General features: G+C 25.0%; 5 protein-coding genes across 5 annotated transcripts; 4 read left to right on the top strand and 1 right to left on the bottom strand.

The window, feature by feature from the left end:
• The first annotated feature begins 347 nt into the window (after positions 1–347).
• On the top strand, positions 348–1,514 carry Phum_PHUM361430 (60S ribosomal protein L13, putative). The gene is made up of 3 exons (XM_002428015.1): positions 348–418; positions 600–875; positions 1,064–1,514. Exons 2-3 carry the CDS (start codon positions 623–625, stop codon positions 1,474–1,476), a joined length of 666 nt encoding a protein of 221 aa, XP_002428060.1. The 5' UTR covers positions 348–418; positions 600–622; the 3' UTR covers positions 1,477–1,514.
• Positions 1,515–2,277: 763 nt separating this feature from the next.
• On the top strand, positions 2,278–3,362 carry Phum_PHUM361420 (calcium-binding protein p22, putative; the record flags this gene model as incomplete). Its single annotated transcript, XM_002428014.1, has 4 exons — positions 2,278–2,344; positions 2,724–3,002; positions 3,064–3,157; positions 3,218–3,362. The coding sequence occupies 4 exons, from the start codon at positions 2,278–2,280 to the stop codon at positions 3,360–3,362; spliced, it is 585 nt and encodes a 194-aa protein (XP_002428059.1).
• A 1,021-nt stretch (positions 3,363–4,383) lies between these two features.
• On the top strand, positions 4,384–7,134 carry Phum_PHUM361410 (asparagine-rich protein, putative; the record flags this gene model as incomplete). The annotated part of the gene is made up of 6 exons (XM_002428013.1): positions 4,384–4,405; positions 5,108–5,323; positions 5,467–5,499; positions 5,530–6,676; positions 6,787–6,889; positions 6,967–7,134. The coding sequence occupies 6 exons, from the start codon at positions 4,384–4,386 to the stop codon at positions 7,132–7,134; spliced, it is 1,689 nt and encodes a 562-aa protein (XP_002428058.1).
• Positions 7,135–8,405: 1,271 nt separating this feature from the next.
• On the bottom strand, positions 8,406–12,974 carry Phum_PHUM361400 (uncharacterized protein; the record flags this gene model as incomplete). Its single annotated transcript, XM_002428012.1, has 13 exons — positions 8,406–8,745; positions 8,824–8,981; positions 9,059–9,151; positions 9,414–9,497; positions 9,587–9,724; positions 9,844–9,924; positions 10,009–10,034; positions 10,262–10,696; positions 10,821–10,879; positions 11,022–11,134; positions 11,221–11,498; positions 11,569–11,659; positions 11,754–12,974. The coding sequence occupies 13 exons, from the start codon at positions 12,972–12,974 to the stop codon at positions 8,406–8,408; spliced, it is 3,117 nt and encodes a 1,038-aa protein (XP_002428057.1).
• A 293-nt stretch (positions 12,975–13,267) lies between these two features.
• On the top strand, positions 13,268–14,067 carry Phum_PHUM361390 (mitochondrial 28S ribosomal protein S18A, putative; the record flags this gene model as incomplete). Its single annotated transcript, XM_002428011.1, has 4 exons — positions 13,268–13,370; positions 13,446–13,588; positions 13,678–13,801; positions 13,880–14,067. 4 exons carry the CDS (start codon positions 13,268–13,270, stop codon positions 14,065–14,067), a joined length of 558 nt encoding a protein of 185 aa, XP_002428056.1.
• Positions 14,068–14,116: the final 49 nt, after the last annotated feature.

Raw genomic sequence — 14,116 nt, 5'->3', positions numbered from 1 at the left:
TAAATTGTAAATTTTTTAATAAAGAGAATTTATTTAGTTTAAAACTTTTTTTTTTTTTTTTACTTTTAATCCTTGTATAAAAATTTTTTTATTTTATAATTTTAAAATCAAAATTAAATTACCTGGTTAAGTATAATTTTCTTGTCATGTTTAAAAAAACGTAATTAATTAATTTGAAAATTAAAATTTTATTACACAAATAGAAAAATACCCGTCCCGTTAAATTTGAAAATTTTTGAAATATATCATACCATAGATAATCATTTGTGTTATTTACTCTATGACTCAAAGCGTGCACGTATATCCGGTAACGCGATTTCCTCACGAAATTCATGTTTTGTAATAAACTTGCTTGACTTATTTCTTTTAATACATTTTTTTAGGTTTACCTTTGCATTTTTTCTAGCAGTTTGCAAAGGTGAGTACTGAAAATTACCTTTTTAAATTAAAATAATTATCAAAACATTCTCCTAAAATGTGTATCGAAAGTAAATAAATTTGAGTTTTGACCACACATGGAAAAATTTAGGTTTTTTCTTTTAAAATGCTTTCGAAAACTAACAGATTTTGAATTTAATAAATCATATATTTATCCGTAGGAAACTATTAATAACTTTTAACAATGGCACCTAAAAGAAATAATATGATTCCGAATGGCCATTTCCACAAGGATTGGCAAAGATTTCTCCAAACGTGGTTTAACCAGCCTGCTAGAAAACGAAGGAGGCATATTCAACGTTTAAAAAAAGCAAAGGCTGTTGCTCCAAGACCAGCTAAAGGTCCATTAAGACCAGTTGTAAGGTGTCCTACTTTTCGGTATCACAATAAAGTTAGAGCTGGACGTGGATTTACTTTAGACGAACTTAAGAAAGCAGGTATATATATGTAAATTAATTTCTTTGCATAGAATAGATTCTAGTCTATAATCCTGACTTTTTTTTTTTTTTTTTAAATTTAAGTATTTAAGTGTAATAATTGAATCAAAATTGTTAAAGTGTTATCAATGTGATATCTATTATTAAAGTGGAAAATTTTTTGTAATTTTAAACGTGAATTATTTTAGGAATCACACCGGCTTTTGCTAGAACAATCGGTATAGCAGTAGATCAGAGAAGAAGAAATAAATCTCTTGAATCGTTGCAAAAAAATGTTCAGAGATTAAAAGAATACAGATCGAAATTAATTTTGTTCCCATCTAAATGGAATGCTAAGAAATTGAGAAAAGGAGAAGCGACCATGGAAGAAAAGAAAGTTGCTACTCAATTAAGGTCTAAAGTTATGCCCATTAGACAAGGTACATCTAAATTGAAGATTAGACCCGTTACAAAAGCAGAAAAGAAATTCTCCGTGTTCAATGCGCTTAGAGCTGCTCGAGCTGATGTACAATTAATCGGAGCAAGAGCTAAAAAGGCTAAAGAGGCTGCTGAAAATGCTGATGACGTATCAAAACCAGCTAAGGAAAAGAAAGCTAAATAAAAACTGTAAAAATGGCTAATCAAAACCATAATGTTTAATAAAAATATTTACAAAAATAAATAAAATTTTTTTTATAAAATTCATTCACAAGTCTCAACTAATATTGACTATTGAGTTAGTCTCGACTAAATATTTTAAATATAAAATTGTTGATGTAAACAAATTGTCAACAAAAAAAAAAAGTTTGTTTTGATTTAATTTCTAGTAATTGAAATTGTTATTAATTATTATTAAAGTCATATACAATTTTTTATCGAGAGCTATGAAATTAATCATTCAGAAAGATACAGCAGGTGACTTTTAAAAACGAATAAGACAAATTTTTTTATCGAATAGGATTTCAAATACAAACAATCATCCTAATGATTTGTTATTAAATAAATAAAAATAATTTCAAATCGACAGCAATAAAATCCCTCTTTAAATATTATCATTATCCTTTTTTATATTTCATTCTAATAAGTAGTATAGTAAGGTGTAAATTATGAAAACAAACACACAGACACACACATTTTGATTAAATTAAAAAAAAATAAAATTTTTTTTTGTTAGTTAAAAACTCAATGATTAAAATGACATTCAAGGTTTTTATTACGTTTTAAGTAATTTAATATGCGAGTTTGCGCTCTTTCAACATTTAAATGATGAGAATACGACCATAGTGTCACGAGCTGTGTGGCCTTAATACGTATAAATATTATTCACTTTAAGTGAATAAAAATTTTTTTTTTTCTTTTAATTTTTTTCTGATTTAAAATTTTAATATACAGTTTCTTATGTTAAATATATAATATATAAAAAATGGGAAACAATGCATCATTATTATTAAGAGAAGAAGAAATAGCACAAATACAAGAAGAAACTGGATGTGAGTATATTAATATATTATAATAATATGATTTTAAAGAAAAAATTTTTTGATGTGACATTGAATATGTCAGCTGTTGAAAATAATCACCCATTTTTTTTTTTTTTTTTTTTGGATTTTTACAAAATTTTTCTCATTATATTCATTCAATTTTCAATTTATTAAATTACCATCCAAATAAAATTGTTTACTTTTAATTACGCAATCAAGGACATTTTCTCAATAATTAAATCATTCAGCAAAAAGTATCATTCATTTGATTCAATAATAAAATAAATATACAAAAGGATTATTAAATATTATTAATATTCGATTGTGCGTTGTGATGAATTGAAAAATGAAAAAATAAATATTTATATTTGCTTACCTTTTTTTGCAGTTACTCCAAAACAAATTGAAAGGCTCTACAGTAGATTTACAAGCCTTGACAGAGGTGAGAGTGGAACTCTTAGCAGAGAAGATTTTTTAAGAATCCCTGAACTTGCGATTAATCCATTAGGCGATAGAATTGTTCATGCTTTTTTCGAACAAGGATGCAGCGACAGAGTCAATTTTTTACAATTTATGCAAGTTTTAGCTCATTTCAGACCTATTAAAAAAAATAAAGATAATAAATTAAATTCAAGAGAACAAAAGTTAAGATGTAAGTACATCATTTGTATTTATTTATGTTTATGATTGCTATATAATGAGTGTACAGAATTGTTTTTGTTTTTCAGTTGCCTTTAAAATGTACGATCTTGATAATGATGATAAAATATCGAGAGATGAACTATTAGCAATATTACACATGATGGTCGGGGCTAACATAAGGTAAATAGTTTAATTTTGATACATGATAAATTAAATGTTAAAAATTATGTTTTGTTTTAGCGAAGAACAGTTAAGTAGCATAGCAGAACGTACAATATTAGAAGCTGATAAAAATTGCGATCAAATGATCTCATTCGAAGAATTTTGTCGAGCACTAGAAAGAACTGATGTCGAACAAAAAATGTCTATTCGATTTTTGAATTGATATACAAAATGTCATTGTAAAATGTAATGTTAATTTGTCATTAATATTGTATCCATTTAAAAAAATAATAATAACAATAATAATAATAATAATAATAATAATAATAAATAGAAAAAAATTGAAATTAGGTGAAAAAGATTTTAAATTTAATTTGAAATGTTTTAAGAGAATGAAAATAATTTAAATTTAGGTATGAAACCATCGAGTGTGTGTGTGTACATAATATAAAAATTTTAACAGAATTTTAATTTTGTTATTCGAAAAAATGAAATTTTATTACAGTTTTAACCTAATATTTTTCATTTGTTATCATTAATAATTATTTATCACATATTATTTATATTTATTTTCTTAAATATATATATATATTTATGTAAATTAATATTTATAAAAGTATTTAATAAGTATTGAAAATTTGCCTTTTTTTTTTGCAAAAAAACAAAATGATCGATGAAATGTAGTGAATAATAATATTTATATTAAATAAAAGCATTCCTCTTTATTTATTTATGAATACTGTAAAAATTACCAATATATATATATATATTTTAAATTATTAAAAAAAAAAATGGTTTTGATATTTATTGTTTAAATAAATAAATAAATGAAATATTTTTATTTTATTTTTTTTTTGAAAACTCGAATTAAAAATGAAATATTATCCTAGAAAAAATTAAATTTTATTATTTATTTTAATTTTATTAAATAAGATTTATTATTTTGAAGCTAATCATCGTTATTATTATTTATTTCATTTAAAAATTATAATGATAATAATAGTTATTGAGCAATAATTTCTTTAATTAAAAAAAATAATTAATTTTTTATAAAATAAAATACAATAAAAAATTTTTAATTGGCAACCACCATAATAATAATAATAATAATAATAATAATAATCATAGATAATATTGTATTTATGTAATTTTTTAGTTTGGGATAAAAAAAAAAAAATAATAATAATAATAACATTTAATTTTCAAATGTTTTTCACACAAAAAAAAATATGAAAATCAAAAAAATGGATGATTTTTTACATGTAGGTAATAATCAATCCGTTATTTTATTTTTTTTTTTTTTTTTTTTTTTTTTTTTAATTAATTAATTAATTTCGAATAAATTTTTTTTTTTTTTTTTTATAACAAAATAATAAATAATAAATAATAAATAATAATAATAAATGTGAAAAGGTATGCGGTAAATCTGCGTAATATATATATATAATGAGCTTATTCATTTATTATTAAACGAAAAAGCATAAAAAAAAAAAAAGAGATAAAAAAATTATTAGTGTAATTAAATAGAAAGAGAGAGAAAAAAGGGAAAAAAAGGGAAAAACAATGTCGAAAGTGGATTTAAAAAAGGATGGCGAAAAAAAAGTTAAAAATAAATTTAATCGTAAACCCAAAAGAGATGTTAAATTACAAGGTAATTTAAATTTCAATAAAAAAAAATTTATTATTATTATTATTTAAATGAGATTTTCAACCAAAAAAAAAAAAAAAATAGCAAAATTTTCCTGCATCAACGTTCAGAATTATAAAATAAGAAACTTTTCAGGTATTATTATTTTCAAGGTTTTCAATTATAATTTATAAAAATAATAAATCATTATCATCATCATTCATTCATAAAATAAAAACAACAAAAGTTTAAAAAGCCAGAAAGAACATTGATTGATAATTTGTCAGAGGAACATTTGATAAGGTTTTCTGTACCTGAATTTTCATTTTTTTTTTTTTTAGAATTAGAAAAACAATTACAATTTGCCGAATCTCGTTGTGGTACATTAAAACAACAATTGGATTATATAAAACAATTATATAAATATGGTAAATGTTCAAATTCAAATATATTCGTACAGCCTTCATTTGATAATGGACGCGGTGATAATGGAGATTATATTAAATATAAAGAACATACAAAATGGGATAATAAAAATATATGCGTTAAAACAAATGGTAATTAAAAAAAAAAAAAAAGATTTTTTTCTGTTTTTCTATCTTTCTTTGCTTCTCTCCATTAAAAATTAAATTGTTTTTTTTTTCCCTTTAATGGCGGTCTGTAGAAGATGTAGAATTTTCTGATTTTTTTAATCGAATAGCTTCTCAATCGAACACGACATGTACGAATTCGAGTAATAATAAAATATTATTAAAAATGAAAGGAAATAATCAGGCGGATTCGAATGTTATGTCGAAAGGTTATCAAAAGCATAAAAATCAAATAAAATTTTTAAAAGTTAAAAAGAAAAATATGAAAAAAATGAAAAGGAAAAAAAAAATGGACGACACGTCATCGTCGAAATTTAGCAACGTTTCGAGTCAGAGACACAGTCAAATATGGCAGGATCCGGTTGTTGAAATCTATAAGAATTCAGCATTGAATGCCGAATCCGAAAGCGGTTTGGAAATTATTTTCAATAAGAAAATAATGAAAGGCGATGAAGTTTTATTGGGTTTGAAAAAAATCAAATGTCTTAATAAAAATTCCGAATCGTCGAGAGAGAAAATTTTATTGGAGGATACCAAAGTTAAAAAATGTAATTCGCACGATTCTAAAAAATGTAAATTATTCAAAGATGAAGAAATACAAACGGACATGTTTGATGACGTCACACATCAACAAAGAGACGTAACGGTCGTTAATGATTCGAACGATGTTAATGAAAACGATGTGAAAAACGTTACGGGTAAAGAAAATTTAATTAGAATTGAAAATAGTTTGTTCGAACCGGTTAAAAGTTATTGTCAACCGACAATTTCGTCGAAAAGAAAACAAGTCGGACGCGATGTTTATTCAAATATAAATAATATTAACGTTCGTAACATACCTTTTATTGCTGCCAAATCGACGACGCCGAGTCATAACATCGGTGTTAACATACAACAAGTATTATCTATAATAAAAAAAAGACACGTTAATATCGATAATGCAGCACTTACCTACGAGAATGGTATTAACGATGTACGATTACCTGGAGTTGTAAATTCAAAAAGAAATACTACTACTACTAATAATAATAATATTAATAATAACGATATTGAACCCATATCCGAAATGAGTACGACCATGACGGGTTCGTCGGAATCTAAAAAACAATCACTGGGTCCATCGAGATCCAGCATGTCGCATTGGAAAAGCGTTAATGATTTCACCAAAGAAAAACAAATAAATAATAACGATAAAGATAAAAATATGGACGATAATAATAATAATAATAATAATATATGCGAACAAGAATGGACGTTTAAGGTGGATAAATTAAAAAAAGTTTTGGTTTTTCTACATGAAGATTTTACATCATTAAGCCAGTACGTATATTGAAATTTTAATTTTAATTTTATTAATAATAATAAACTTACTTCTTTTTTAAATTCCTTTTAAGAAAATATAATAAATTACAAAAAAAACTCACTAAAAGAAATATAAGTAAAGCGGATGCAAAAGGAGAATTGGCTGATATTGAAAAAGAATTGGAAAAAAAAGAAGAAGAAATAACCGTCGTTATTAGTTTGTACAAAGAGGTATCGCGTCGTCTGTCTAACGATTTTCGCGCCACGTCTTAAAATTTATTGACACGTCTATTGTGACATCATTTCAGGTTTTGAACGTTAGAGATGATTTTAAAAAATTACAAGATAAATATAATTTATTAACTTACGGTAAACCTCTTTTTCTCGATGGTCTTAAACAAACGAACAGTGCTCACACACAAATGACTACACTATTAAGAAAAATACAAAGTTTTCAAGAAAGATTAAAAGGATGAATTATATATATATAAATAATTAATTATTTATAATTACATATCAAAACACCATCATAATCGTTGTTATTGTTCGCCATTTTATTATTTTTAATTCTTTTTTATCATTATTTTAATTTTATTATTATTATTATTATTAATTAAAACCTTTGCGTTTTTATTAATTAATTAATTTTTTTTAAATAAAGTGTTACAATATAGCAAGGGACAAAAAAAAAAAAAAATTTTTTTTCCCTATTTTTATTATTATTAATTATATCCCTTTAAAAAATTTAAAAAAAAATGATAGAATAACTCTTAAAACATTTGTAAACTCTTAAAAAAAAAAATTTATTTAAAAAAACAAATTATTATTATTATTTTATTATTATTATTATTAGAGAGATCAAAAAATTATTTTGATAAAATTTAAATAAAAAAATTTTTTTATTAAATTTATAAAAATTTATTCATTTAATAATAATAATTAAAAAAAAAAAAAAAAATTGTATTAATAATAATGGCATTTTAAAATTTAAAAAACAAGAAGAAAAGAAAAAATTACAAAATACAATTTTTGTTAAATTATAATTAAATACATATTAATTATATTCAATAACAATTATATATAAAAAAAAAAAACTTTTTGTTTTCCCTTCCAGAAGAAAATTTATAAGGCACGTGCATTATATTCATATAAACCTGTATTCCTAGCCTAATCAATTATTTTATGTTAGATAAGCTCAAAACTTGAAACCACCCATATTTACCTTCCCCTCCTAAAGACTAGAAAAATAATTGATTTCATTTTACTATTATTATTATTATTATTATCATAAAGTAAAAAAAGGCAAGATTTATAATATTAAAAAAAAAAAAAAAAGAGAAAAAAACGTGTTAGTTATAATAAAACGTTTTGCACGATAAAGAATTGAAGAATGTTATAAATTATTATTATTATTATTATTTTTTTTATACACAAGCAGTCTTTTCCATTAAAATAAAAAATATAAAAAAATAAAAATATAAAAAATAAAAAAAAATAATAATCAGATCTCAATGATAGCAAATGATAATAATTATTGTTAAATATTAGAAAGCTAAATTAATAACAAACAAATTTCTTTTTTTCTTTTTGTACCGATGAATAATGGCCTCTTATTATTATTATTATTATTATTTTTTCTCAACAATAAAATAACAACCAACTATTTTTTTAATGTTTAAAATAAATTAAACCTTGTACTTGATTGTATAAGCAGACATTTTGTTTTTTTTTTTTTTTTTTTGTTAATTTAATTAGCGAAAGAAGACATGTCACTGGAAACAATTTCTTCTTCTTCAATTATTTCTTCCCTCATTTCTCCTTCGTCTACGTCATCGTCTACGTCATCGTCTTCGTCATCGTCATCGTTCATTTCCATTGCTTTCCTACTCGGTATCATGTATTTTAAAAGTTGAGAATTTCCGGCTGGTGTTCTCACTACTTTATCCGAAACCCATTCGAAAACGTTTTTCAAATCTTTATTTTTTATATTTTTTATTCTCGTCACCGTTTTTCTCTTTTCTTCGATGACGATTTTCTTTTTTTTCTGCGCGAGTGCTCTTCTCTTTTGAAATTGTTTAACTTCGGATCTGCGACACACGGGTATGTATTTGTATAAAAAAACCATAATTACCGATTTGAAACGTTTATTTCTAAAAAAAACTCACTCGGTTCTTTGCGACATGAACCAATCCGGACTTTGAACTGGCGTTGTCGTTTTTAATAATTTAAGATTGTTGTTGAAATATTTTAATGGCGGAGTTTCCATGCTGATGACACGCAACTGACTTTTGTTTAATTTTGGCTTTGAACTCACGTTGACGATCTCAAAAAAAAAAAATTGACAATTTTTATTATTGTTATTACGTTATTACGAGTGCTACGAACAAATTTTTCAATTACCTCGGGTATCTCAATGTCGTTTAATTCGAAACCTTCTTCTTCACCATCATCATCAATTTCTGTCGTGTCTTTTGAAATTTTGCTGACGTTATTCTAAAAAGGGGAAAAGAGAGAAATGTAAAATATAAAACGTCCGTTCAACTAATAAGTTTTTTTTTTTTTTTTTTTTTCTAAATTAACATTTTAAAATATCTTATTACCTTGTTATTTTTTTTTTTACCGAGTACCTTTTTCGGTTTTTCCAATTTCCCACATTTATTTTCTTTCGTCTGTAATTTTTTTTTTAAATAATATAAATTATTTTTTTTTTTTTACCGAGAGAAGAATTTTCTAGAAAATTTTTTAAATTTTTTACCTTTTTCTTCGACTGTTTTTTACCCTTTTCTTCTTTTAACATTTTTGTTTTCCCTTCAAGTAATGAATTTTCCGACCTGCTTTTCTAAAAACAAAAAATTTTACAATAATAAATCATCTTTATAATTTTTTATTTTTCTTATACGGGAAAAAAAAGGCAAACAATGAATGAACCTTTCTCGGTGTTGAATCCACATCTTCAGAAATTTCTCTTTTCCTTTTCGAATTCGATTTTATGAGTTTCACTTGAGTTTTCTTCGTTTCCGCCGAGGAAATCACTTTTGAAACTTCATTGTCATCGTCATTCGATTTCTACGACAGCAACAAACGGGGGGAAGGGGGGGGAATTTCAAAATTATTACACAATAATTAAAATTATGACTACAAAAAAAAAAAAAAAAAAAAAAAAAAATTTTATGTACGTTACTCACTTTACTTTTTGGAGTTTTCATTTTTGTCTTTTTTACCGAACTCGAATTTGTTTGCGTGACTTTTGATAAGGTATCATTCAACTACAAACAAACAAACAAACAAGAAAAACCAAAATTGAAAATATTTAAAAAATATTAAAGAAAACTAATAAAATTAATGCTTACATTATTTTTTTTATTTTTCTCTGAAGCTGAAATAAGAAAAAAAAATAAAATAAAATCAATTATTTCAATTTAATTTGGCGGTATAAAGTTCAAAATTCAAAAAAAAAAAAAAAACATACAAGAAAAAAGAACCGGAGGTTTTACCGTTCTACCACTTCTTGTACGACATGATGAATCAACTGAAACAAACAATCAACTTGATAACTTTTCAAAAAAAAACCGTTAAAAACCATTAAAAACAAATAAAACAAACTTGTCGCGTTTGTATTTAACGGAGTACTTTTAGGTGTTGTTTTTGTCATTTTCGGTGATTCCCTTTTCCCTTTCTCCCCATCAATTTTCTTCCCGCTTTCCAATTTTTTTCCAATCATTTTATTTTTTTTCGTTTTATTCGAAAAAGTTTTTTTGACTTTTTTCGAAAAACTAAATTTTTGCCTCACTGGAGTTTCCGAATTCACTGCAGATTTATTTTTTTCAGGTTCGGGTAATGATTTCCTCATGATTTTGGGCGTCGTCTCGTATTTCTCCACTACTTTTTTCGGACTTGATTTTCTTTTCACGTATGAATCCAACGTTTTTGTTTTTTTAACGGTGCTCTGATTATCGAGCAATTCTTTTTGAAAAACTCTCCAGTGACTCGTCAATCCATCTTTTAATCGAGATCTTATTTTCTTCGAAAAAGCTAAAACTAAAAACAAAAAAAATTTAATTTATATAATTATACTGTACAATTAATTCTTGTCTACATACATATAAAAATTTGAATTATGAAACGAAATGAAACTATAAATAATAATGATGAGGATACTTACTTGAATCAGATGGGCTTCCAATTATATTACATTCCAATCCATCGATAAGTATTACTTTCCTATTATTAATTCTTTTTTTAACAGCTTTTGTTTGCAAAATGGCTCCACTTGTAATAAATAAACAGGGAGGGGGGGGGAAATTATTAATTAAGACTTAATTAGAAATAAATTTGAAATGTTAAAAATTTTTTGATTACTTACTTTTCGCATGTTCCACAAAATACTAAATCTGTACCGAAAGCAACTGGATACCAATGTTTTAAATGAATTATATTTTTTTGTTCTCTAAATGTTGATAATTTCGAAGATCGAGGCTAAATAATAAAACAACCAAAAATTAAAAAAAAAAAAAAAAACTCATGAAAGAAATTCATGGTGTAAAAATTAATAAATCATTTACCGTTTTTATTTTGACATTTTTTACGTTTTTCTTTTTAGTTTTAAAAAAAGGTTTTGGTTTTTTAAAAATTAAATCGCTGTCCTCTTTTTCATCTTCAGAATATGATTTCTCATTAACTGAACATTCAAATGCTGAACTTTTTTTCTTTTCTTCGATTGGTGATAGCAGACGATTACGTAGTCTGTTTTTAGAAGTCAACGTTTGTAAAACTTCCTTAGCACCTTTTAGAGAAACAGTACTTTCAAAAACTTTTGAACGTTTTTCTAACTTGTCCTCACCTAAAATAAATTTTAGTGTGCATATTTTTTTTTAAATTATGAGATTAAGTCAAATTAATGATTAATTTACCATTACATCTGGAAGAATAACTCATAACAGAGTCTGCATCTGTATCTGTGATTCCAGGAGCAAAACTAACATCTGACAACATGTCTAATTTCTGGAAAATTTACAACAACAAGTAAAAATGAGTATTGATGTAGGTAATAAAAAAATTTATAAAATTTTATTTAAAATAATACACGAATGCAAACCTCTTTTGCTTTATCGAATTCCCGTCTGAAAATTTCTGCAGGAACATTAGGCACGGCAATTAAAAGTGAATAGTGTAAATTTTCGATTACTTTGTGAAATTCAGACTTCATAGAAGTGAAACTTGTTATTGATCCTTCTACATACTGTTCATCTTTTTTTTGTTTGTAATTAGATAAATACCTCGGGTAGGAAAAGGCACTGTCTTTTTTCGATATATGAGAAACGTTAAAATTCAAATTACTGATATTTCTATTGTTTGCTTCATAATTATTGGAAAATGAAATGGATGAAATACTTGAACTTTGAGGAGGTTTAATAGGTCTGAATGCTGCAGGTTTTACAAAGTTACCATCAAATATTTTTTTAGGTTCGTTTACATTTTTATACAAATTACTTTCTGATGCGAACCTCAATCTCGAAGGTTCCGCTATGTCGCTACATAAACTTCTAAAACTCGATATAGAATTTGTATTCGATTTGTAAATTCTTTCTGAAGTACTTTCACTAGGAATACTTCCTGACCTTAATCCAAACCTTCTAACGATTGTATTTTCACTTCTGTAATTTAAAGCAGGATTTAACCTGCTAATACTTTGGCAGTACAGTCCTGGATCTGGAGGAAGGGCTGTAGTTAAAGTATTTTGTTCTCTATTATCATAATTACTTTTACCTACTTCACTGTTCTGATCAACAGTTTCATGGTTTTTCTCCTTTAAAAAACCAGTGCTAGTTAAAATGTTCCTTCTTCCTAAACCAAAACTTTTAGATACTGATACTTCATTAAAACCATTATTACAATGAGAATCTTCATTTTGATACTGAAGTCTAGAATTATAAATAGCTTTTCTAGGAGAGGGGCAAAACATACTGCTGTAAATTCGGTTACGATTGAACTCAAATCTGTTAGATGAATTGCATAATTTTGTTTTACATTGAAAAAATGATGTTGAAGTACTGGGTCCATTACATTCATTCCTATTTTCAAAATCTATTTTGCTTATATCCTCACACATTTCCAATGGATGAATATTCGTGTTTTCATTCAATAACAAACCAGATTTAAATGATCCATTTCTTCTGAAAACCTTGGATGTGCCAGGCAAAGCAAAGCCCCCATTATTATCATTATTAAAATTTTTATCGTTTTGTAATTTTTTATTATTTTCTAAAAACTGCCCTGAAACGATACTTTTATGAAAAGATCCAAAAATTTTTGACATTTTACAATTAATGACAAATTGCGTCTTTCTAAATAATTCACTAAAACAAGTTCCTCACATTACACTGCTTGTCTTCATACACTGACCTTTAGTGCGCGGAAAAAAACAGTATAAACAACAACAAGAAAAAAAAATTTTAAGTTGGCAACTTTCAATAAACATGGCCGACGTAAATACAGATGAAAAAATACATTTATTATGAAATAGATGTAAAACATGTTTGATTGAATATTATTACATTGTTAAGTTTATTTTATTACACGTAAAATTTTAATATAAGTTAAAATATAGCAATGATAAGAACAATTTTAAGAAATACAATTAATAATACCGACAAATTTAGAGGACCGGTATTAAAAAATTTTCATATATCTGCCATAACTAGACTTAAAGAAAGTAAGTTTTTCATAAATATAAATAAAATTTGACTTTTTTTTTTAGGAAACTGATAAATTTTTGTAATTGTTTCAGTTGTTGTGTCCAAGCCAGATGAAAAAACTACTGTCATTGAAGGAAAATACGTGGATTCGCCAAGAGTACCTTTTTTAATAAAACATGATTCTAACAGTAAAAAATGTATCCTTTGTCAACTTCAATTAAATATTAAACACACCGTACGTAATTTTAACAAAATTTAACGTTTTTTATTAATTTACATAAGTATCTGATAAATAATACATATTAAAATAATTTATCATTTTAGGATGTTTTAATATTAAGTCAATTTATCACATCAGAAGGTGAAATTATGCAAAGAAGAGATATCGGAATATGCAAAGATCAATATAGATTAATAAAAAATTTAATTTACATGGCACAACATTCAGGTAATTTTTTTTTTTTTCAAAAAAAATTTTATAATTAATTAAATTACTTATTTCTGCATATTTATTTTAATTTTATAGGTTTATTGCCTGCGCCACCGAGAATATCACCCAAGAAGCCTTATCATTATTTAAAAACATATTACGATGAGAAAACGATTAACATTAGACCTAAAAAGACAATATTTGCTAATAAGTTACACAAATTAAAATTGGGTCCGATTGAAAAATTAAGAGTTAGACCTGAAAAAGGTGTCATAGGATATTAAACTTTTTTTTCACAGTGTTGTCAATTTGTTCTCTGAAAGAATTTTTTAA

This window comes from Pediculus humanus, genomic scaffold (assembly GCF_000006295.1).
Source record: "Pediculus humanus corporis 1103172107775 genomic scaffold, whole genome shotgun sequence".
Classification (NCBI taxonomy): domain Eukaryota; kingdom Metazoa; phylum Arthropoda; class Insecta; order Psocodea; family Pediculidae; genus Pediculus; species Pediculus humanus.
Note: the sequence above shows the minus strand (reverse complement) of the source record. Positions and strands in the feature narration are given on the sequence as shown.